General features: G+C 38.0%; 1 protein-coding gene across 1 annotated transcript in view; it reads left to right on the top strand.

Annotated features, from left to right (window-relative positions):
• Window positions 1–16993, top strand: part of LOC137291284 (uncharacterized) — a 44772-nt gene extending 27779 nt beyond the window's left edge. Inside the window, exons 7-26 of the mRNA XM_067822583.1 lie at window positions 1634–1770; window positions 7426–7563; window positions 7759–7889; window positions 8548–8624; window positions 8901–9271; window positions 10119–10206; window positions 10571–10647; window positions 10998–11034; window positions 11209–11309; window positions 11566–11691; window positions 12075–12220; window positions 13103–13238; window positions 13322–13468; window positions 13835–13856; window positions 13988–14022; window positions 14169–14285; window positions 14416–14532; window positions 15347–15483; window positions 16550–16682; window positions 16925–16993. Of these exons, the coding sequence (XP_067678684.1) occupies window positions 1634–1770; window positions 7426–7563; window positions 7759–7889; window positions 8548–8624; window positions 8901–9271; window positions 10119–10206; window positions 10571–10647; window positions 10998–11034; window positions 11209–11309; window positions 11566–11691; window positions 12075–12220; window positions 13103–13238; window positions 13322–13468; window positions 13835–13856; window positions 13988–14022; window positions 14169–14285; window positions 14416–14532; window positions 15347–15483; window positions 16550–16682; window positions 16925–16993 (2342 nt within the window). The remainder of the gene's footprint in view (window positions 1–1633; window positions 1771–7425; window positions 7564–7758; window positions 7890–8547; window positions 8625–8900; window positions 9272–10118; window positions 10207–10570; window positions 10648–10997; window positions 11035–11208; window positions 11310–11565; window positions 11692–12074; window positions 12221–13102; window positions 13239–13321; window positions 13469–13834; window positions 13857–13987; window positions 14023–14168; window positions 14286–14415; window positions 14533–15346; window positions 15484–16549; window positions 16683–16924) is intronic.
• The last annotated feature ends 9175 nt before the right edge of the window (window positions 16994–26168 follow it).

The following is a 26168-nucleotide window of genomic DNA, read 5'->3' as shown; positions in this document are numbered from 1 at the left end:
ACGAATGGTAAACAATAGATTAGTCTGGTATTTGGAAACGAATAATCTTATCACAGGTATTCAGTGTGTTTTCCGGAAAAAAGCCGAAGTACTATTGATCATTTGGTACGATTAGAATCCTATGTTAAGAATGCTATTGTAAATAAACAACACGTTGTATCAATTTCCTTCGATCTGGAGAAAGCATATAATACTACTTGGAAGTATGGCATTTTGAAGGATTTACATGATTTTGGTTTGAGAGGTCGTTTACCTCATTTTATCTCACAATTTTTAAAAGACAGGCAATTTTAAGTCCGAATGGGTTCAACTCTGTCTGACCATTACGATCAGGGTGTTCCACAAGGGAGTTTTTAGTCTGTTACTTTATTTAGTATTAAAATAAATAGTCTTTCTAAAGTTTTAAATGATGCAGTTAATGGATCACTTTTTGTGGATGATTTTAATGTTTCTTGTCGTGGTAAAAATATGCATACCATAGAGAGGCAGTTACAATTATACCTAAATAAAATCCATAAATGGTGTCTTGAAAACGGTTTTAAATTTCAAAGTCCAAAACAAACTGTATACATTTCTGCAGGAATTATAAACCACATAGAGACCCAGAATTATGTTTCAAAGGCACACCCATCAAAGTTGCAAAGGAAGTACTTGAAGCTTATTTTTTATTCTCATCTGACATTCCTACCACACATTAAAAACTCAAAAAATAAATGCCTGAAGGCACTTGACGTGCTGAAAGTAGTTTCGAATCCTAAGTGGGGAGGAGACCAAAGTTCCCTCTTACACTTATACAGATCTCTCGTCCGCTCGAAACTTGACTATGGCTCGATTGTATATGGTGGAGCATGTGACAGCAATCTCAAACTATTAGATGTTGTCCACAACCAAGGTCTAAGACTTTGTCTTGGAACTTTCAGAACTTCCCCAAATGACAGTCTCTACGTCGAGGCCGATGAGCCATCTCTTAACCAACGACGTACCAAATTATGTTTACAGTATCTCACTAAACTATATTCCAACCCTGCATTTGACTGTGTTTTTAATCCTCTTTATGAGACTCTATACAATAAACAAGTCTTCTCTTGTTCCGTCTCTTGCTATGAGAGTGAAACCTTACCTCTCTGCTGCTGGAATTGAGCTAGAAAATATATCTCCCTCTCGTCTGATTTCGTCTCCTCCTTGGCAGTTAGTGAGACCAGATGTTGACCTAACACTGACAGCATTACAAAATCGGAAACAAATGATTTACAATATAAACAAGAATACAATCAATTAAAAAGTAAATATTTCAGTTACAAATCCTTATTTACAGATGGGTCCAAGGATGGTGGCGCCGTAGCTTGTGCCACCGTCATTGGATCCAGAATATTATCTTCCCAATTACCCGATAATAGCTCTATTTGTACTGCAGAAGCAAACGCAATACTAACGGCTCTAAAATATATTCAAAGACACCCTAACCATCAACAATATATAATCTATTCAGACTCTCTATCTTGCCTTCAGACATTTAAAAACGTATCATGTAAACAACTACTTTTAATAGAAATTATTGAGTTATATAATGATCTTGCAAGTGGCCAATACCACATCGTCTTTTGTTGGTTAACCAGCCACGTTGGTGTTACAGGGAACACAATGGCCGATCGTGCTGCGAAGCCAGCGCTGAACAAATCTGTGACACCACTTCTTATTCCCTACCCTGATTATAAAGTTGTTATCAGATCTTACATCCGGGATATAATGCAGAAGAGGTGGGACACTCAAGTAGGTATCAATAAATTACATGATAACATCCTATATTGGTTACACCTACTTTGGTTGTCAGTCCAGATTTGAGGAGGTCATCATACGACGATGCCGTATTGACCACACCAGGTATACACTTCAATATCTATTGAGAAGTGAAGATCCTCCGTTTTGTATCCCTTGTGATGAACGAATCACAGTCAAGTATGTCTTGCTTGACTGTGTAGAATATTCCATCACAAGGGATAAATATTTTAGTTCACGAACTTTGAAGGATCTTTTTATAAATAATAGTTCTCATTTAATTATTGCTTTTTAAAAAGAGTTAGATTTGTTGTCTGAGCTGTAAATAGATAAATATTTTACGAATGGAAGTTTCAGTTAGTAACTGAGTTTGTTGGTGGCAGTATCCTCAAGGGGGGGGGGGGGGGTTATATTGTATTGTCCTCAGTAATGAAACTGTTTTAGATATCATTACTAGTTTTAAATGAATGTCTGTGATATACTAGAGGTTTTGCTGTTCTTTGTCAACAGGTTTTAGATTGTTTCAAGTATTATTGATATATATCATGGATGTTTTGTATTGTTCTCGTCACGATATGGCTGCAATATTGCCGATGTGACGATAAATATTAACTCACTCACTCACTCACAAATTCAGGACTACTAAATGAATTCGAATAGTCAGTCCACGATGACCTCTGTGGAAGTGACCATTTTGCTACTATACTAAAGTTTATAACTCCATCTGATGTTCCGCCATCATCAAGGCGGAATTTTAAAAAAGGCTAACTGGGCTTTACATGAAACGTTTTATTGACGTTCCTGATGCTATTAAATGCTTTTCTGATGAATTGAATTGCATAGCTGATGAGTGTACACTAAAGTCCTGTGCAGTTCCACATATTCGAAAGCCATGGTTCAACAATGAATGGAAACAAGCTGGGAAAGCAAGGAAAAAAAGCAGAACATTATTTCCGTCGCCATCCTATGGTGCATAATTTAAATAAATTTAAAATTTAAAATGCTAAAGCACGGCATACCTTTAAAGAGAACAAACGCCAATCTTGGCAAAATTATGTATCCAAAATAGATTCGCGGACACCCATGTCCAGGGTATAGAACATGGTCCAAAAAAATAAAGGTAAAGGCACTAAATCTAGTGTCCATCATCTTAAACATGGAGATAAATTACTTACGGATAAATCAGACATTGCAAATAAACTGGGTGCAACCCTCGCTAAACACTCTTCCTCTTTTAATTATGTACCTATATTCAAGCAGTATCAAAGACAACAAGAAAAGAAAAAAATCAATTCAGATAATGGGGAAGATTATAATATAACATTTTCTATTCATGAACTCCACACTGTTCTTGATCAAGTTCATGACACTGCTACAGGAGCTGATAACATACATTATCAACTCCTGAAGCACTTACCAGAATCCTGTTTGCAGACGCTCTTATATATTTTTGATGATATTTGAACTTCCGGGAAATTTCCTTCTTCATGGCGTGTCGCTATAGTAGTAACAATACCTCAACCTGGACGTGATCATACGGATCCATCCAATTATCATGCGATTTCATTAACTAGCTGTGTTTGCAAGACCATGGAACGCATGATAAATAATCGACTTGTTTGGTACTTGGAAACAAATAACCTTATAACAGATATACAGTGTGGTTTCCGTAAAAACAGAAATACTGTCGATCACCTCGTGCGACTGGAATCATTTGTGAAAAACGCCCTAATTAATAAACAACACGCTGTGTCTATCTTTTTTGACCTCGAAAAAGGATATGACACTACGTGGAAATATGGCATTTTAAGAAATTTACATGACTTCGGTTTGCGAGGTCGTTTGTCTGAATTTATAGCCAATTTCTTAAATAACAGACAATTCCAGGTCCGTGTGGGTTCTACCCTGTCCCATCATTACAATTAGGATCAGGGTGTTCCGGAAGGCAGCATTTTGTCTGTCACTCTCTTTAGCATCAAAATCAACAGTTTATCTAAAGTTTTAAACAATTTAATAGATGGATCTTTATTTGTGGATGATTTTAATATTTCTTGTCGTGGGAAAAATATGCATATTATTGAAAGGCAGCTACAGTTGTGTTTAAACAAAATAGACAAATGGTGTCTTGAAAACGGCTTCAAATTTTCTAAATCATAAACCAGTTGTATACACTTCTGTCGTAAATACAAACCTCATAAAGACCCAGAACTATTTCTAAGTGGTACCCCAATCAAAGTTGTCAAGGAGGCCAAGTTCTTGGGACTTATTTTCGATTCACATTTGACCTTTTTGCCGCGTATTAAATCCCTTAAAGCCAAATGCCTGAAGGCACTTATTAAAGGTTTTTTCTAATTCAAAATGGGGAGGGGATCAAACTACCCTTCTTCACTTATACAGATCACTGGTTCGATCTAAACTTGATTACGGCTCCATCGTATATGGTGGAGCTTGTCAAAGCAACCTACAACTACTTGATCCTGTGCACCACCAAGGCCTAAGTCTTTGTCTTGGTTCTTTTGGAGAGGAAAAATCAACAGGAAAATATAGCTCCTTTCCTGACTTCTTTCTTCTCCTCCTTGACAATTGGTTAGGCCCTAAACTGACCTAGCATTAACTAAATTTTAAAAGAAATCAGAAACGAATGAGTTACAATATAAACAAGAATATAACCAACTGAAACATAAATATAGCAATTATAAATCCCTATTTACAGATGGGTCCAAGGACGGTGGCACAGTGGCTTGTGCCACAGTCACTGGATCCAGAACAATATCCTCTAGCTTAACAGTTCTATTTTCACAGCTGAAGCTATACTAACGACTCTTAAATATATTGAAAGACACCGTAAGCATAAACAGTATATAATCTATTCCGACTCTCTTTCTTGCCTTCATTTCTTGTAAAACATCCACTATTAATTGAAATTATTGAATTGTATAATAATCTTGCTACTGGCCAATACGACATGACATCATCTTCTGTTGGTTACCCAGCCACGTAAGCATTTCCGGTAACGCAATGGCCGATCTTGCTGCTAAGGCAGCACTCAACAAATCTGTGACACCACTTGCATACACTGATTACAAAGCTAGCATTAGAACTTACATCTGTAATCTGAAGCAGGAGAAGTGGGACACCCAAGTAGGTATAAATAAATTAGATGAAATAAAACCGTATATTGGTTACACCCACTTGGGGTGTCAGTCCAGATTTGAAAGGTTATTTTACGACGATGTCGTATTAGCCATACACGACATACTCATTCATTCCTATTGAAAGGTGAAGATCCTCCGTTTTGTATCCCTTGTGATGGAAGAATCACGGTCAAGCATATTCTGCTTGACTGTGTTGAGTATTCCATCACGAGGGATCAGTATTTTAATTCACGAACTATGAAGGATCTTTTTAATAACACAAGTTCTCATTTAATCACTGCATTTTTAAAAAGAATTAGATGTATTACTGAATTGTAAATATATAAATATTTTATTATTGGAAGTTTAAATTCATAACTGTGCTTGTTAGTGGCTGTATCCTCAAGGGGGGTTGAAGTACTGTGAAATTATTGTCCTCCTGAGAGGGTACATAAGTCCACAAACATTCAAAGTAAATTCTAAATTTCCAGGTTTGTAATCGTAGAATACGTGTCTTTTTACTGTATGGCTAGATTTCCCAAATTGCTGACGGCTGAGGGGATGATGTAAATTCAGCTAGGGACCATGCAGGTAGCAAAAGTACTGTAAGTCCCCATGGTCCCTAGTATGGTGATCTACCTTCAATTGTTAGCAATCTATAGCCCAGTTTTATATTTTATTGTACTCAATAGATAAATTGTTTTAGGTATAGTTACTAGTTTTACGTTCTTTCCTGTGATAATCTAGTGGTTTTACTGTCCTTTGTTGACACGTTTTTATAATACACATGTATTCCATTTCAGTGTTTTGTTCTCGTCACGATATGGCTGAAATATTGCCGATGTGACGTTAAATATTAACTCACTCACTCACTCATTTATGCCTGCGAGAGAAAAAAAAGATGTTTCTGTTTTAATTGGGTTAATTACTCTTGCCACGTTTCTGCACCAACATGAAGTTAGAAACGGATTCAGGATCCGAGGTTCGGGATTTGGAATTCGAATCCCGAATCTGAACATATTTTTCCGATCTCTTTTACCGTTGATGTACACAATTACAAAGCGTGGGCCAAAAGACGGAACCTTGGAGAACGCATGCGAGTACCGTTTTTGAGATATTTTAGTGGTAGAAAGTCAGCTAGGTCAAGTAAGTTTGGGTTTTTGGTCTAGATTGGGAATGTGACATGTTGGGTAATGTCGTTCATTTGTGATCAACACACCATAATCTACTGATTTATTCATTTTCAAGCAAAAGTTTTGTCTACGGGGGCTTTCGTCCACACAGAGGGCTTTGTCCAACGATCACAGGATGTTAACCATCTTGTCCTCAAGGTTTATCAAATATACCTGCAAAGCTATATATTTATATTTACATAGAATAGATACGTTCAAATAAATTATCTAGCAAACACAACCGTTAAATATGAGAAAGAATGGTCTTGAAAATCACAACTGTATTCCAAAGCACGAGCTTACACACGAACGTTAACTTTTGACGCACATAGCGAACACTTAGTTTTTACTACAATTTTAAAAATCATCGTAGAGGGAATGAGAGTTGTTATTACAATTAACTAGTAATCTGTAATTACAATTTACCGCAGTTTATTATAATTACCGCAGTTTATTACAAGTTATGGCACTTATTATTACAATTTACAGGCACTTTGGTACAATTTACGGCACCTGACTTTCAGTGTGAACTACGAATGTGTTTTAAAACGTTTTTTTTAGTTCTTTTAATGTCTCAGTGGTGGGATGTGACCGTGGTGAAGACTATTAATTGAAACTCGACATTCTTTGGATATTAGAAGAAATAAGAGATGTCATTACAATTTACCGCACTTGTTATTTCAATTTGCCGCAGTTTGGTACACTTTATGGTACCTAACTTTCAGTATTTTTTACAGAGATTTAACAGTTTTTGATTTTTATTTCTTTTAACACGTGAATGGTGGGATCTGACCGTGGTGGAGACGTACAAGGACTGGAATTCGACGTCCTTTGCAGATTAGAAGGAATGAGAGTTGTTATTACAACTTATTACAATTGACCGCACCGATATTTAATTTTACAGGCACTCTGCTACAATTTACGGCAGCTGACTTTCAGTGCGGACTTCAGAGATTTGAAAAAAAAGTTCTTGTTTCTCATTTCTTTCAACATGTCAGTTATGGGATGTGACGGTGGTGAAACGAACAAAAACTGGAATTCGACTTTCTTTAGACCTTTGAAGGAATGGGAGATGTTATTCGATGCATGTTTTCATTTTTCGTGTTGTGATTTCTATAAAGCCTCTTCTCACATTCTAACACTATGAAGGTTTCCTTTCATAATAGATAATGTAACGTATTTTTTTACAATTTACCACGGTTTATTGCATTTTGCTAATTACAATTGTTATTACAATTTACCAAGTAGGAGACCTTCTTTTGATTCAAAAACGAACATGATCTTAAGACACATTCCATTCTCATTTGATGAATAAAAAATATATGGAATTACTGCTATTCCAGAATGTGATTCCAAGCATTATGGACCAGACTGTCGTGGCGTATGCTCCTCCAGACACTGTGCTGGAACCTCTTCATGTGAAGCAAGAGGAACCTGTGAGAATGGATGTGACACGGGATGGACACGACCAGACTGCACAGGTGATCTTAAATAACTGGCAGTGAATACACCTGTATTTGAAGTGAAGTAACGGGAACAGTTATGTCTTTATTTACCAGCTGTTTCCAGTTATGTATATGCTGTACTATATTTCCGATTAAATAAAATAAAATAAATGTGTATAATATAAGAAAGGTGCAAGAATGTTGTATAGTTTATCACCTAGACTCACGCAGTTCCTTTGCCTGTGCACGTTCTTTGCGTCTTCATCAGGCACCGATAATACGCTACTTCAGCTGATAGTGGTATCCACGGTGGCTGGTGTCCTGCTTGTCATCGTATTGGTCCTCGTTGTCATCTTAATCAGGTGAGTAATGGTCACTTCCTGTTCGGCCTGTGAACAGGTGGTAGCAATAATACCTGATATAGTGAAGTTATAAACATATGGACAAAACTGAACTACTTATTTCCAATCGTGGTGTCACAGAAACAAATACCCCAATGCTTTATAGAATGCATACACAAACTGAACGTTCAATAGAAATGAACTAAAACATGAACCTGTTTGTGAGAAAACAAGATTTGGAAATCTAATTGTCTAAACTCCTGATAATTAACATAATTTATACCAAATTTGGTCACTCAGAAAATACAACAAAGGAATCCACTCTAACACCAAACAACTAAAACCACCTCAGCACATACACATATCGTAACTAATGTGCTAACTCTGACAAAATGTATAGTGAAATCAGGTTGAAAGGTTAATCAGCGTTTTCATGACGGATTAGAGCAAGGGACGTTTTGTCCATAGCATTGCCATACACCAGCGGACTCTTTCCTGGTGAAAACCTTTATCAGTTTAAGGTTTAAAGCTTCTAGGATTTTGAACTTTGGTTAATGTTGTTTTTTGGCAGCTATTCACGGAATTGCATATTTGGGGACTTGACTCTGAATAAAGTATCGAGATGGTTTAAGGTTACCTTTCACACAGACATTCCACATTTTTCTTTAATGTTTTGTAGAAGACGCGCGAAACGAAACGTGATTGCACGAGACAAGTCCGGCACAGACAAGTCTGTAAAAGGAAAGTTTAGTAAAGGTAGTTTTCATGAGAACATTTTTTCTTATCCTTTTCTTTGTAACATGCACAGTGAATCGAATAAGCAATATCTAGCCTCAGATGACATCATTAGAAGACAATAAATATTGTTTTTGTCACACTCCGAGGATATTTCGCGCTTGGGTCTAAATATTCCTCTTACGACAAACATTGTAATCATTTTCCGTCTTCAGTCAGTTTCCAAAATTTATGTTGGGTGACGTCTTGCATATCGTCCTGAACAGTTTTGATAATCATGACATGTGGTTACTTCAGCAAACGAGAGCAGTGAGTACGTGAATCTTAGCTTTGAGAAAGAAGAAACAGCAGATGAACCGTTCAGACAGAACCCAGAAGAAAAAACATTGGAAGGCATTCAGTCGCGGTCTAAACGGGATAGCTATGCGACTGTTGTCAAGAAGTCAGCTAGAGGTGGCTCACGTAACCTTGGCCTAACGCAGGCAGTCCCCAAGAAGACGGATGAAGAGGATCATAATGCTGTCCTGCCTGTACAGGTTGAGGACAGACCAGATGTCCCTGACAGGAACTACTACAATACTGCCGATGCTGGACGCGACCAAGTGTTTTCCTTGTCAGAGCCTCAGACAACAGATGAACAAATGAAATCAGCAGAAGAAGAATTTTATGTAAGTTGTTGTTTGTTCTGATCATAAGGATGCGTGATACATTTCGGTTATACTACTTTTTTTCTCTTATTTAACGCCCTACATATACTCTTATAAATGTCTGGTAGAATGAGAACCCATTGAGGAACGTTCCAATTCATTTCACATTATCACCACACGCAAACTCAATGCATGAGACGCACGAGCACAAAGTGGGAACTTCCTATATGTGCATCTTGACTTTTTTCAGGCAGGTCGAAAAATCACTGTAGACCGATTTTTTTCCAATAATTTTGACGCATCTATGCATGGTCAGTGTTTTCAGGGTCAAATCACCCACTACTGAATGAAAATTGTAAACCTGAAGTTATCATGTCATACTCCAGTCACCTAACAAGGGAGATAAATGAAAGAACATCTATGCTTTGAATGAAATCTATGTGGTGATGCATTCTCAAAACATCTATTGTTATTGTATCAAGAATGATTCAATCCCATATATCTCCCAATTTCGACAATCGTACAGTTCCCCTACATTTTTCAAGAGTTGGCTTTATCAATAATGAATGGAACCCGTGAAGATTCGTGGTAGAATAGGTCTCCCGCAACCCATACATGAAAAGAGAGACGACTACGCTTGTAGTAAGAGGATCGGGATGGTCAGACTCACTGACTTGGTTGATATATGTCATTGGTTCACATGAGGGCATAGCAATGCTCATGCTTTTGGTCACTGGATTATTTGGTCCAGACTCTATTATATACAGACCTCCTACATATAGCCGGAATATTACTGAGTGCAGCGTAAAACTAAAGTCACTCACCCAATAGTGAATGATTTTAAAATGTATTATTGTGTATATTTCAGCGACTGCCGCAGAGTTTTGTCCACTCCTACGACGAATCTCAACATCCTAGAAACAAAGGGAAAAACAGATTCAAAGGATATTACCCATGTGAGTACATATTGTAGATACCCGTGAATATCCGGGTTAGAATATTGATCTTCAGCAACCGTGTTTGCCGAAAGGGGCGAATAAGGGGATCGGGTGGTCAGGCTCGCTGACTTGGTTGACACCTGTCATAGGCTTACACTTACACGGATCGATTCTCATGCTGTTGGACACTGAATTGTCAGGTCCAGATCCAGTTATTTACGGACCGCTGGAATATTGCCGGGTGCAGCGTAAAACTAAACTCACTCTAGATCTCTCACTCTTTCACGTTTTGTAGAGGAATGGTGGATCCGAATGCTAAGATTTCTCAATGACATGTAATCAGTGTAAAGCTTTTGAACAATCGATGTCATTATTTCAACAGATGACTACAACCGTGTAGTGTTGCATGACGACAGTGAGGGCACAAGAGGAGACTACATCAACGCCAGCTACATTGACGTGAGGTTTTCAGCATGACGGCCTAAACTACAGTCAAAACGTTTATGCAACAAAGACCTAAATCCACGATCGTAATAACTTTCTTAAATTCTGTTTATATGAAACATGTTTGAGCCATAATTTCTCAGTTTCTATATCTATATTAGACACACGCATACACATAGACGCATGTGTGCGAGCATCGTTGACAGCATATATCCTACATCTATTGTAATAAAGAACAAAAAGTAAATGCAAACATTTCTGGGCATACTCAAGGACGAGAGTGTATATGACCTTAACGAGCATAAATATAGGAAGAGCTAATGGTCGGAACTATTTCCTGTAATGACAAAACACGTTTTTTCCAGGGTTATAAAGCAGGGAAACGTTACATTGCAGCACAAGGTAACTTTTCATCGAACAAAAAGTCTCCGAAATAAATTTTGTCAGAGTTAAAATTGATACAGTCTTCATGTAATAGTGATACCCCTTCTGAGTTTTAGTGGTGGCTTTATGTAGGTATCTGTATAGAATGCCTTCATAATAATAGCCAGTATATTCATGTGAAGGTTCCAATAGGTCCCTACAGACAAGAAGTCATGGTGGATTTCTGGAGGATGGTCTACCAGGAGCAATGTGCAACAGTTGTCATGCTGACGGAGATTTTAGAGGCAGGGAAGGTAATGACGTTAACCTTTTTTGTTGCAGAAAAACAATTCGCTCACAGACTTAGATATGACAAATTGTTAGAGTATTATGTGGTGGATGGTTCTCGAATGTATAAATATTTGTGTCACTCTAACTAAACTATTATGATGTCCCAATGACATAATGCTGCAGGTTAACCTGAAACCAGAGTGATTGGCTCTTGTATTTGCAGTATCTGTTACTGTTTGGAGTATCTGTTACTCTTTGCAATATCTGTTACTGTTGCAGATGAAGTGTCTTCAGTACTGGCCAAAGCAAGGCTCCCTCCAATTCGGTGACATTACAGTTACCATGGAGACCGAAACACGCCTCGCAAACTACAATATCACCCAGATGTCCCTTCAAAAGGAAAAAGTATAAACCGATAAATTTATCATGGATACATGGTTTATTTACATTCATCACATAAAAGGGAAAGGAGAATATCTCAACATTTCATAAATGTCTGGCATTGCATTGAGTGTTCCATGCCCTGATAATGTTGGAATATTGCTAAAAGCGGTATAAAACCTATCTCACTCCTATCCTTTTAAAAACTCCATTTAATGTAAATCCTAATATGTTTACCACTCTGGAAAAAAATCCCCACATCGAATGTGATGAAGGGGTATTAATTTGACAAGCCTTATTTCAGTATTTGTGATTGTCCAGATGAAATGTTCTTACAGAATCGGAATAGTGTTGCACAACACGAGAACATTCTTAAATACTATCAACAACTATTATACAATATACAGGAAGACAAGATTCTACATCTCAACCACTTTCAATTCACGGGCTGGCCAGATAATGACGTACCCGACACTTCCTCCTTGTTGGAGTTTATGTGGAGAGTCAAGGGCACTTCCGGTGGGCTAGAACACCCGATCGTTATTCACTGCAGGTTTGCCTGATCATATACGTGCATATTTATTTACTGGTATCAAATAGGTGGTAGAAACCAACAACCACTTGCAGTTATTCACATTTACCTTAGTGAACTGTCACACTTCATTTTCCATATTTGTTTTAAGATACATTTTTACATTAATTTATACCAGTAACTGGTAGCTGTGACTGAATGAATTGTAACTTTCTTCATGGTATGGGCCCTCGGCATAAGCTAGTTTGGGAAAGACAAATGTCCATACAGGACTTACACATATTTCGTGATTAAAATCATATTTAAATTCAGTTAATGCTAAAAGAATCCACTTCCACGCACTGTCGTCTTTTGCATTCATCACCAAGCATCATGCATGTCATTATATTTCATAACATTTTTAAAATATTTTTATCCACAACAAAGATATAATTTGTCTCGTGAACCGCCTGGTTCTCTAAGGAAATGTATAGTTCAGCTTTTGAGAGTTTTAAAAATTGCAATCTTTCAGCTTAAGCTTTCACAATTATGTGATGAATGTGTCTACATATTTGATACAAGGCATCAGTGACATGGCTATAAGTCGTTTGTAAAATATATTTCCACTGACATTGTTTTGGCGTGCACACAATTTGCACATGCCATACGACTCATTAAAGTGTATACTAAAATGGCCACACTGCAGAAGTCCTGTGTATCTGAAGCAGAGGAAAATCACTGTAAACGGAACATTGACAGCAGATGCGTCGTACACTTTTATTGTTTTTATTGTTTCATTGGCGAGGTAGTATGTTTATGTTGTTATTTTATCTGCACACTGGGGAAGCTTTCTGTCGTAGGCCTGATTTTACTAATTCGCATGTATCACATGAAAATTATATGACTGCTCCCTTTGTTTGCCAGTGCTGGTGCAGGCAGGACAGGGACGTATATCGCAATAGAAAGTCTCGTGGATCAGGCAGAGGCAGAAGGCAAAACTGACGTCGTGAGCTTCGTCACCAACATGAGAGGCCAAAGGAAGAGCGTGATACAAAATAAAGTGAGTGCACCACAACACACTGTGCAGTTTATATGGCATCTACCCTGGCTTCCTAATATTATTTCCTCATTTTCTAACACCAGGAGCAGTACCTGTTCCTGTACCAGGCCGTGGCCATGGCGGTGTCAGAGGGGGACACCTCACTGGATGCTGACATAATCAAACAGACTGATCTAAGGCGTATGTCTGAGATAACCATGGGCAACAAGAATGTACAGCAACACCTGGAGGTAGGTAAACTGCATAATATTTGTTTGTATATTGTTTATTGTTGCTTAACGCCACGCACAGCATTATTCCAGCTATGTTACAGTCTTCCCTGAAAACTGATTCTGGATCAGACAATTCAGTGGCCATCCACATGAGCATGGATCTGCCCAAATGGCATCAACAGGTATCAACCAGTTGCACCCTATCCCGTCAGCCGCCTGTTAAGAAAAGCTTTGCTTGGTGAAGAACTATTCTAACTCGGATCTTCACTGGTACAAATCGAACTAAACATGGTTGAAAAAAATATGCACTTATATCAATGCGACCATGAATAAAAAGTCTCGTAAACGTTGAAATGTAATGAGTGTGATTCTATTTATTTGCAGGCACTGGAAAATGAAAGAGAAGGTAATTGCATTCAGAGATTTTCCTTTTCTCGTTCCTGTCCTCCACAAGTTCATAATCTGTAAACTCTAATCGGTAAATAGTATCTTGTTAAGATATATCTGTAGTTGAATTTCAATTTGAATTTATTTCAGAGGGTTTTCAAAGAGATCCAGTTACCACAGTATCGGTAAGTATAGCATTCAGTATAACTGAAATGAAACCAATTCATTTTACCATCCCTTTAAAGGAACGTTTAAAGCAATATTATGTCTTTTTTACCTTCAATGTTTCTATTTGCATGTGTACATGCAGTCTGTTCTGTTTTCTTTGCAGTCACACAAATCCAAGAATGGCTTCGTCGTTTTCTCAAGTCAAGACAAAGAGGAATTGTGGAACCAAGTGCATGAAAATGATTCCCGTATTTTGATCACCTGGGCTGCAGACAAACCAGTAAGGAAATTTCTTTGATTTTTGAGAATTCAAGAAGAACATTTTTTTGAAACATATTATTTTTGCCAGCGCATGTTAATTGACGTATGACCGTTAAAATCATTTCTAATGATTCTACAACTCTTTCCAGTTGTATCTTCCCTCAAACGACAGTCCCATCACGACTTCAAGGATTGAAGCGAGTATGCGCGATTCTACATTAATATCTGATAATGTTGTCCTCAACACCGTTGAACTTACAGCAGAGGTAATTACGTTATATACTGCCTATCGAAATTTAGACTCACTTAAAACACTCACTACGGTTATGTGGTTAGATTGGTGATGAATTTCTGCACTAACCTTGGGGAACCAACTGTGAACTTTAAGCAGATGAATTGCATGAGCATCGTGTATCAAGTTACTGAGAGGTACGTGATTATTTTCTGCCCACCGTCGTCTTTAAACAAAGCATAAAGTACGTTCATGTACATATAACGATCGCACGATTACACTAGTGATAAACCTTTGAATATGTTATGGCTGCATCTATATATAACACACCCCATTACCAAGAACATAAACCTATCCTGATTATTAGCTATCGGGTAAACATAGAGATGTGTGAGTTCTTTATTATGAATAAAAGCGACAACTCTAATGCTGATACAAGACCCCAGCTCAGTTTAATGTAGAATTCCTTGTGATCCGAGGCTCGTTAAAAGACGGTCATATTTGTCACCAGTGATAACTTTCATAACAAAATCGTTAAAAACCACGTTAATTGTTTATAATGATTGAACTCCAACTGAAAGACGTTGTTCTCATGAAAAGACCATTGAACACCACTGTTTTACACCAATAGAAGTTGCCATCACACAAACACGCAAAGCAAGGTCAGTGAGGTCAAATTTGTATGTAACATGTACTATTTATAGGACATTTGCTATGCGTCCATCTAGAGAGTGGTTCACTGCTTTACGCATCATAAGCCTGTGATATTTGACATTCCAAAGAGGAAGCGATGAATGATTTAGAAAATAGCAAAATCGTTTCTAAATGAACTGGGTTTTCTGTTTTAGGGCGCTGATGATTCGACTCTCATTCAGCACTATCACTTGACCGGAAGTACACGTGACCAAAATGTGACCCTGCTGATTGACAGTATACTGACACGGTTGAATGACCAACAACAATGCTGTTGTACAGTGGTTTCTCAGTAAGTGATCTGTTATACGTTGCTCTCTTACGCTTACGTCAGTACATACAAATACTGTTGTATTTGACGAGCGACACTTCTTACATATCCAATAGCAGAAATATCCTTTTTACTTTATACACTTACTCATTATGAATTACAATCCCCAAAATTCAAATATTGTGAACAATAGATTCATTTTCGCTAAAGGACTTTCTAACAAGAATATAAAAGGCCCCAACTGTTTAGTTTGCCTTACTTTCTTTTCTCATTTCTATTGCAAGTTTAACAGGTCATTGTGTTCCCCGTATGTATAGTTTTCATGAAAGAAAAGCATGTTGGATTTACATCTGTGTATGGCCTTCCCAAACAAAGCATCCAGTCTTTCTCAGACAAACAGCATGCTCGCTATGGTCATTTTGTGTTGGAAGTGATGGTCCTAGACAGGCAATTGGATGCTACAACAGTAACGAAAATGACTATTTGAACCTGTCCAGTATGTAAATGAGTACACGCCTATGTCCCAGTGTTTCAACCACAAAACCTTTAGTCCACATTTGTACGTGACAAACATTTGAGTGAGTGAGAACTGATCACTATCTTTTTCCTAATGGAACAATGCATGGTTTCCAAGCGGCTTCATATGTGCTCATGTGTGAGAATGCAGGGACACTAAGTCATTTAGCATGTCTGAAGTACTGTATTTATATAGACCCGTGAAGGTCCCGGGGTAGAATAGGCCTTCAGCAACCCATGCTTGCTATTAAAGGCGACTCAGCTTGTCGTAAGAGGCGACTAACGGGACCGGGTGGTCAGGCTAGCTGACTTGGTTCACACATGTCATCGGTTCCCAATTACGCAGATCGATGCTCATGTTGTTGATCACTGGATTGTCTGGTCCAGACTCGATTATTTACAGACCGCCGCCATATAGCTGGAATATTGCTGAATGCGGCGTAAAACTAAAACTCACCTACTCACTCACTCCTGTATTTATATGAGAGCTATAACTGACAGTTGAGTCTACCTCTTTTACCATGTCTGTCCATATCATCTAATGTTAGCGAGCACTGACATTTTGCTGCAGCTCAGAGAGCGAGGCTCGTCTCCTGATCCTCCTGGTGAACATCGCCAGCAGACTGGAGGACGACGGCAAGGTGGACGTCATCAGAAACATGCGACGTCTGCAATCAAGTCTCGGTGGGCCCCCTTTCACGGAGGTATGACAGAATACTGGTCATGTATATTTGGAATATAATGAAAAACCCTCTGGTACCCAATCTCAAATGTTCTGTATGTGCATTGTCTTAGCTAGAAATATGCTTTTTATTTAAGTAAGAGACAAAGGGGTATTGTAAATTGACACACCACTCAAAAAACTAAGAAGAATATATGAACGTTTTAACAATTTGACGATCGGAATGAATGTACTCCAGGCATTATGCGATAGCTTCATTTGCAGGAGGATGTTTGTCTATGTCTGGAGTTCGCCCAGCGACGACTGGATTCTTCAATCTATGTCAACGCATGACACAATCACCACTTTGAGCTGATGGTCGACGTACATTTAATCTTCAGCGGATTCTTCATCATATGCGCAATTCATTCAATAAGTGAGGTGAAAGTATGAAATGGACTTCGATATTTGCTGAATTAGATGATAAACATATTTAGTTTCTGAACCATGACATTGTGCATCCGTGTTTTCAGGAAGTTATTCAACTGCTTTAAATCGAAATATACTGAATACTGAATTAGGTTGTACATGTTAAATGTTCACTGCTTTAAAGAGTATTGTTCCACATGAAAACAGAGTATGAGTGTCATTCCACAATGGTAGAGCATATGATTTATAGAGATAATGATTGTTGGTATGAAGTTAGTACATGAAACCATCGGCTTTGCTGTTTCACTGTATAAATTCAGACGTCAAAGTACTGCATACATATCAGTTATCAAAGTGTGCATAGATGAAATATTTAGTATACAAACATAACCAACGCTTATACTGAAGACAACACATCCTAAGTATTATGTCACAACTTTAATTATTTCGCAATATACATGAAGTTACAAAAGGACATATATATGCACCAAACACAAAAATGCATGTTCTCTATTGTCTGTGAAAATTGAGTACCATGTCTTTGTCGTTTGTCTGTCACCAGCATATTAACAATAGTAACAATATTCATGTCATAAACTGTAATGGCATTGAACAGTCTCCAAGATGAAGTGGACAGAGTGGCAGACTTGAATAACGTTTGGTGGGTGAGCTCAGTGAAAGACGTTTATAGACAATGCTTGATGTTTCTTAGTATAGCCATGTCAGCCTGCACACACACGCACATACACACGCACACACACACACACATAAACACACACGCACGCACACACCACAAACAACAACAACAACAACATTAAAACAGGCACCCCACAGGCAAACAATCACACACACACATTCTCTCTTATCAGCCTCTTAGTACTTATTGTCATCAGTATTGCCATAGCGTCTAATTCAGGATTGTCATCGTTAATATTTTCCCAACGGCCCTAAATAGGCAGGCCATGTGAGACTTAATTGTAATTATTTATATGACGCTAAACTGCAATCCTAATCCCCATCACTACAGCTGTGTACATTCACTTCTCAGCCAAACCGCACCTCTCTGTCACTTTCATTAATTACTGTATTTGATATTTATAGCCTAAATTGGTCATCCCTCTTTGCCGACTTTGCCATCACAACAACTGGTCCGAGGAAGTGATTATATTTTTTTACCTGTCCTTTTTTTTAGTTTTCGCCTGTCCAAAGTCATCTATAACTGTATATATGCTCATATATTGTGAATAAGTCCGGTATTCCGACTGCCTGTGTAGGGACGTCCGCTCGGACGAAACGCCTTGGGGTTGAACAGGAAGTCCGCTCACAAAATTCGTGTTTACTTGTTTAAGTCATGTTCTGTGTAACAAATCAACTATTCCTTCCTCTTCGCCAACGTATTGTTGGTCTTAATTCTGAACTTGTTCCCCTGTCGACTATAAATACGCGTTGGCAGTAACACAATGTAAATATCTGATTTTTCTCTTTTCATTCCCAAATGGCAAGTCGTCGTGGAGATCAAATCAACAGGGTAGCAGTTCTAAACTGGTCGTCTTGCTCATTCAAGAGTGTAACAATCCCATAATTATCCCAAAATACGTTGAGATTTTCTCCAGTTGACTGCCCAACTATCTTCTAATTCTAACTTGGGCGGTGGAGATACCTTCAAGCGTCGCCCCTTGCGTCCCCCCTTGCGTCCTTCCTCGCTTTGTGCTTCGGCGATGTTTCCGTCTTTTACGTCTGACATTGCAATTTCTGACAAAGTATAACTATCTTTCTGCTTTAAACAGTTACGCACTTCAGAAATCATATTTTATAATACATTCAAGGTGGCATCTTCAAGAAAAGACAAGTCGTGGAGATTATCGTTTTTGCATGAAGGGCGCCATCACAAGGTTCCTAAAGCATGCTGGGATACACGGGATATACCTCCACGATTCATTGTCGCCATGAACGCCGCCATCACATCATTCCTAAAGCGTGCCTCGATACACGGGATTATACCCCGAACTATACCTGGACCATTCATTCTAGGTATTTAGGTCGACATCACAAGGGTCCTAAAGCTTGCTGGGATACACGGGACTATACCCCGAATTGTACCTGGACCATTCATTTCAGCCTATCGTAACATCGACCATACAAACGCGTTGATAGTGATGTTTTTTTCATTTTCACTTTAAATATCTATTATGGACGAATCGCCACTGTTGAATATTAACTCACCACTAACGTTATCGCTGTTTCCAATAGTTTTCACTTAATATTTTGATGTTTTTATTTTTCAGTTCCATTTTGCAGTTTTTTTGTATTGATGAGTAACCTGGTGAATTCAATAAATCCACTTCTAATCGTTCAGTATTTTGTTGTTACAAAGATAGTTCAGTTTTCAGTTAATATTTCGATTTTATGAATTTGAGGCACATAAGAGCTTCAACAACAGCACATTGTTATAGTACTTGTTTAGAGTAGCCTCCCTTTCACCTCGATAACCACAAGTACTTTCGTTAGTCAGAGAAGCTCCTGACTGTGTTAATATTGTCTTGTATAGATACAAGTGAAATGTATGAAGTGGTTTGGTAGCAATGGTTAGAATTGGTATCGTGCTGTAAGAAGCCGGGTAGTATACTACTAAATCACCAAATCACCAAATCCCACCACATTTAGCCAATCAGAGGCTATTGATATCTCGCACAATATCAACACATACAACCACGATCTTTTTACTCCAGTATACATATCATGCACATCATAAAACATACATATACACATACATACATATACATGCACATACACATACACATGCACATACACATACACATACACATACACATACACATACATATACACATACACATACACATACACATACATATACACATACACATACACATACACATACACATACATATACACATACACATACACATATACATACATATACACATACACATACACATACACATACACATATACATATACATATACATACACATATACATATACATGCACATACACATACACATACAGATACACATACACATACACATACACATACACATACACATACACATACACATACACATACACATACACATACACATATACATACACATACACATATACATACACATATACATATACATGCACATACACATACACATACACATACATATACACATACACATACACATACACATACACATACACATACACATACACATATACATACACATACACATACACATACACATACACATACACATACATATACATACACATACACATACACATACACATAGACATACACATACACATACACATACACATATACATACACATATACATACACATACACATACACATATACATATACATACACATACACATACACATACACATACAGATACACATACACATACATATGCACATACACATACGCATACACATACACATACACATACACATACACATATACATGCACATACACATACACATACATATACACATGCACATACACATACACATACACATACATATACACATACACATACACATACATATACATATACACATACACATACATATACATATACACATACACATACACATACACATACACATACACATACATATACATATACACATACACATACACATACACATACATATACACATACACATACACAAACATATACACATACACATACACATACACATACATATACACATGCACATACACATACACATACATATACACATACACATACACATACACATACACATACACATACATATACACATACACATATACATACATATACATATACACATACACATACACATACACATACACATACATATACACATACACATACACATACATACATATACACATACACATACAGATACACATACACATACACATACATACAGACATACCAATAGCCATACATACCACCTCATACACCCATACATACAACCGCACACACATATACAGCACCAGATATACCATTATAAATCCCACACCCTTATATGCTTACATACATACACACAACCAACCATTCTCACACACCCAGCGAACCTCACACACGGCCATCCACACGGCCACATCAGATAATATACTTCAACCTGTTCTGACCACCATGCTTTCTTCTCTAAAATGAATGCGCATTTACATATTATTACCATGATGAAACGCAGGTACGGAAGAACAAACCGAAACTAGACAACCGAATCTAAAGGTCGATTGTGGTAGGAGGCTAAATGTGATAGCAGGTTTAAGACACATCAAGAGTGTCTGATTGCATTCTATTTCTTTCAATATGATAGGGAGGGATGTCAGCATAATATGGGAGTGTTGAAGACTGGAATCCCAATTGTTAATGAAAATTAATGCTCCAATTTCATTATAGAAATGACAATTTGACTTTTACGTTGGTATCAAAGGGCGGCCCAAATATCCGATAGCTATATGATGATATGACGATAGCTATAGACCCCAGGCCATGGTTACATGAAATAATTATGCATACCAGTATATGTAAATAATCCAGACTGGCAATAAGGAGGTGAAGACAAGGCACTGTGTTCATCAGTTGGTGTGCAATTTCCCCTGACTTATACACCATTTAAAAGTAGGGGGTGTTCCATTTGTGGAGCATACCACTAGCCAGTGTCAGTGCTTATGAGAAAACGTAAGTTATACCTACACAGATGACATTTCCCAAGGAATGGAATAAATTATCACATTTACTCTTAATTTCTCTTTATCATCTGTTTCCTCCTTGGCTTTATCATTTGCATTTTATCAATCTTGTAAAGTCAATATCCCTTACGTTTTACTGATATATTTAGACAAATGCTTTCAAGCTGTTCGTCCAAGGATACACCAACCCATATTTGTACATGATTGTAACAGATTATCCTAACGGCTGTTGAACATTTTTCTTTGAATAATATTTCAGATAGAGGGATATGGTTTTGAGTTGACCAAAGACATATTACTTTTTAAGCATATCTGTGTTTACACATATTTTATATGGGTGCTGCATTCTCACTGTACAATTATAAACACGCGTTTCCATGGCAATGTGTCTTATGCTGTTATGCAACACATCTTATCCTGCCTAATCTTGGATCCCTGGTGTTTGAAATGAAATTCGGATTATATAGATATAGATAGGATATTTATATAGCGCACATATCCACGCACTAGTGCATGCTCAGGGGGCTTGTATTTTTCCCTCGATCACTGGGTGTCAATCTCAACAGCACATAGTATTTCAGTCTCAACTCCCTGGGGAGTATACAACTCTTGCTGCCACTAAGCGCACCGAGTTTACTGTAGCTCTCTCATCCTAACGAGGTACCCAACTGACAGCTGGGTGGACTGGGACACATAGTCACAGTACTTTCTCCAAGTTTACTGCACCTTGCTGTACCCGCAACTAGGTGTATGCACGTGCTCATGTGGTCATCTGGTCATATACCAACGGATTCGTGGGTTCTTTTAAGTGCACAGGGTCGTGTACTGTACACTAAGGGTTGTGACAACACTGAAAGAGTCTGCACACAAAGTTGACTCCAAGATTTTTACACCCGGTCACAGGTATGCTTGATCCTGAAACCTCAACCTCGCTGGATCACGACCTGGCACCTTAGCCAGCTCGCCCACCATGCCCCCCGAAACCATATCGAAACACACGGTTACATTTCCAAAGTAAATTTGAAATGATGAAATAATCAAAGGCCAAGTGCATAACACCTTAATACAATGTAAATATACTCATATTTAAATTATTTTCAAGTTTGTGTACGCATAATAAACAACCCCCACACAAAAGGTCTGGAAGTTGGATCCATCGTTTTGTGACTAGCATATTTATTGTCGGTAGTATTTAAACTGTCCTGGTGGGCAGAAACCTAGGAAGGAACCTGGTAGGCAACATGCCATTGTGATCTTCATTATACCTATACACATTCAAACATAGATTGTGCACCGAAAGTTTTCAAAAGGGTATGTTTAAATATTTCATGGCTCACCTACATCATAAACTACAACTAATGTGATTTGGTTTGGTTTGGCTGTTGCTTAAGGCCGCACTCGGCAATATTCTAGATGTGAGTAATTGAGTCTGGACCAGACGTTCTAGTGATCATCATAAAAATCCATCTTCGCAATTTGGATTCTATGACATGTGTCAACCAAGTCAGCAAGCATGACTAACCGACCCCCATAGTCGCCTTTCACGACAAGTATGGGTTACTGAATATCAATAATTTAATTGTAAGCTCGACCTTCGTGAGTTGCTGTTAACGTGAAGAGGTAAAGTGCATCAAGAAAAGCTGTTCAGTGTCTGGATGCGAACAACGTTCTTGAGTAATACAGGAATATTTTAGATAAAGAAGAACGTGGGTAAACTCGAACTTTGTGACAAGGTTCCTAAGTCTTGATACATGATAGGAAAATACAAAAACAAAAAACACACCACAGCTCTTCCGAAGGAAGTGAGTAGACTCAGCCTTGTGAAACACGAGTCAGCTCCCTCATGTTCGATATCTCAACTCAAGTTCCAGGTACAGCGCTTTTCATGATATACAATTTATCCGTATTTGACCTGCTTCGTTTATCTGGTCCAGAATATTGTATTTTCTCGTGGATCAACAGTGTACCATCCTCCAGCGTGTTGGTGTTGGGTCGTTGAGGTGGATCTCCCAATTTGTTTATTATCCCCTGTTTATTGGATTACACAGTTTTCTCTTTGAACGTAGTGGTCATACCTGGAACAAGGGACAGTTTTTCTCTTTGTTGACAATGTACGTTGAGGGGTTCACTGATAGAGTGGTTCCCTCTGAATGTGACCGACGTGAAGAGATTCAATAAAGTGGATCTTCCGAGCTCTACTTAAAGTGAAGTGGTTCACTCTAAATATTCAGAGATGCGTGTAACATGAATGGATAATGAATAATGCAATATAACATTCGTTTACTGTAGATGATGTAATGAGTTGAAATGACAGATGAACAGAGTGACCTGCAAAACACACACATCCGCGCGCGCGCACACACCCACACACCCCCTCTTCCTCCCTCTCTCTCTCTCACACACACAGCCTGAGCTGGTTGTTAATCAGGTCATAACCGGACCAAAAGAGACTGTATATTTACATGTAAATACATATCTTCAAAATCTAACATTGTTTCATACCACCGTTTGATTTTAGTGAATTCCACATCGCATGATTACAACCTACACGCATCACCAATATACAGATCGAGGAATAGGTAGATCAAATAAATGCCCCTTTGTGTATGATTCCTTTATTCATCCTTGAATCAGGATGTGAGGATGATGTCAGCTGAATTATCCCCGGTTCGTACTTCCTGATTCGAGCCAAGATACGTCGTTGTGTCAGGAAACTGCCGTCGTGGATATCCTATCTGCTTGATGATCTTATGTAGAGCACAGCAATGCAGTGAAATTAGACATATCTTCAGTTGTTCTAAAGATATCTGTATTCTATCTAAATGTATCAATGACGCTTTATCTTCAATTCAGTTCGAGTTATCTTCAGTTCAGTTCCGTATGTCATCAGTTCAATCTTCAGATATATTCCAGATACTGCTATTTTCATTTCAGATTCAAGATATTTGTATTTCTCATTAAATGTGAAGACGGCTTACCATAGTGCCGTACCTATAACGCCTACAGTCTATTTTCACATTTTGTGCCCCTTTGAAAAGAAGACGAAAAAAGTTAGCAAATTTGCAAATCTGAGATTTATTTAGTCATGAAACCTGCTTGTTATAATATTTACCAGAACTGTATACAGATTCACATAAAAATGTTCACATTCATTCACAATGTCAATTTGTGTCATAAAACCTGTGGTTATGTTATTTATTATTTTCAACAATTATTATGTTATTTTTTTTCTTTTTAACATACCAAAGTCCCTTCCAAGAACACCATGATTTGTTCTTTTCCTATATGCTATCTTTCAGTATATATAATTGTGGAAGTTAATGTGCGTATATTGCGGATGTTGTACACACACGCAAGAACACACAAATTCACTTCTTAAAAGCTGAACACTTGTTTTTGGTTTCTCAAGAACATGTCCCTGGTTAACTCTTCGTTGTTTTAGCAATAGATACTTTCTAACATTTACACAAACAACGACAGTTACCTGTCCGAAATAAATAATAACGTTTAGCAAATCTTCCACCACCTACTATAGCTGCACTGTCCGCAATAATTATTGAAAGGGTTGCAGTATATTTATGTCATCAGTGGTATATAGACAATAATGCATGTGACGTCACAACTTGTTTGTTCTATGCAAAGGGATTATGTTATGTACTGCAGTAATGCTATACAAATCTGAATGTTGATTAATCATTGTGTGTGGACGTTGCACAGATTTACAGAAAGAGGAAGCTACATCCAGCGCGAGAGAAGCTGACACTGCCGACATGAGCCGAGTGTCATCATACATATATGCGTGTCATGCTTCCGTTCAGCGGGATGGATTACACAAGTGTCACATGACTCCGAGGTCCGTTTTCTTCCTCATCGCGTTATCTACAGCGCGAATGCGTCTAAACTGAAAACGATTGTGATTCTAGTGGAAAAAATGTTGACTGAGTAAATGCTGCTTTTATGACGGTCTCTGACTCAGTGAATGCGAGGAGTAGGCCAGCCAGAAAGTTAAGGCGTTGGCTCGTCGAAGATCCGAATTCGATTCCCCACTTGGGCCCAATGTGTGAAGCCCATTCCTGCGTAACCCATCGTAATATTGCTGGGCTATTGCCAAAGGCGGCTCAAAACTAAATTCACTCAATCAGTGAATGCACGTCTCGTTTCTTGGGCGTCCACACAATCATACTCACAAGAAAACTCAAGAGAATAGCCTGTTGAATAATTAATTAATTGTTTTGTGCATGTTTTCATCTTGCTCTATCAAGCTGTAGTAATGGCATTTGTTAATCTGTAATTATTTTTAGTCTGTCTTATTGGTCAAGCTCACAAGCACATTCAACCCAAAATAGAAATGTTTCAGAGGGTACACTGATCATACAACTTTTGTATCTGCAGAAA

This window comes from Haliotis asinina, chromosome 7 (assembly GCF_037392515.1).
Source record: "Haliotis asinina isolate JCU_RB_2024 chromosome 7, JCU_Hal_asi_v2, whole genome shotgun sequence".
NCBI lineage: Eukaryota > Metazoa > Mollusca > Gastropoda > Lepetellida > Haliotidae > Haliotis > Haliotis asinina.
This window is presented reverse-complemented; position numbering and strand designations above follow the sequence as displayed.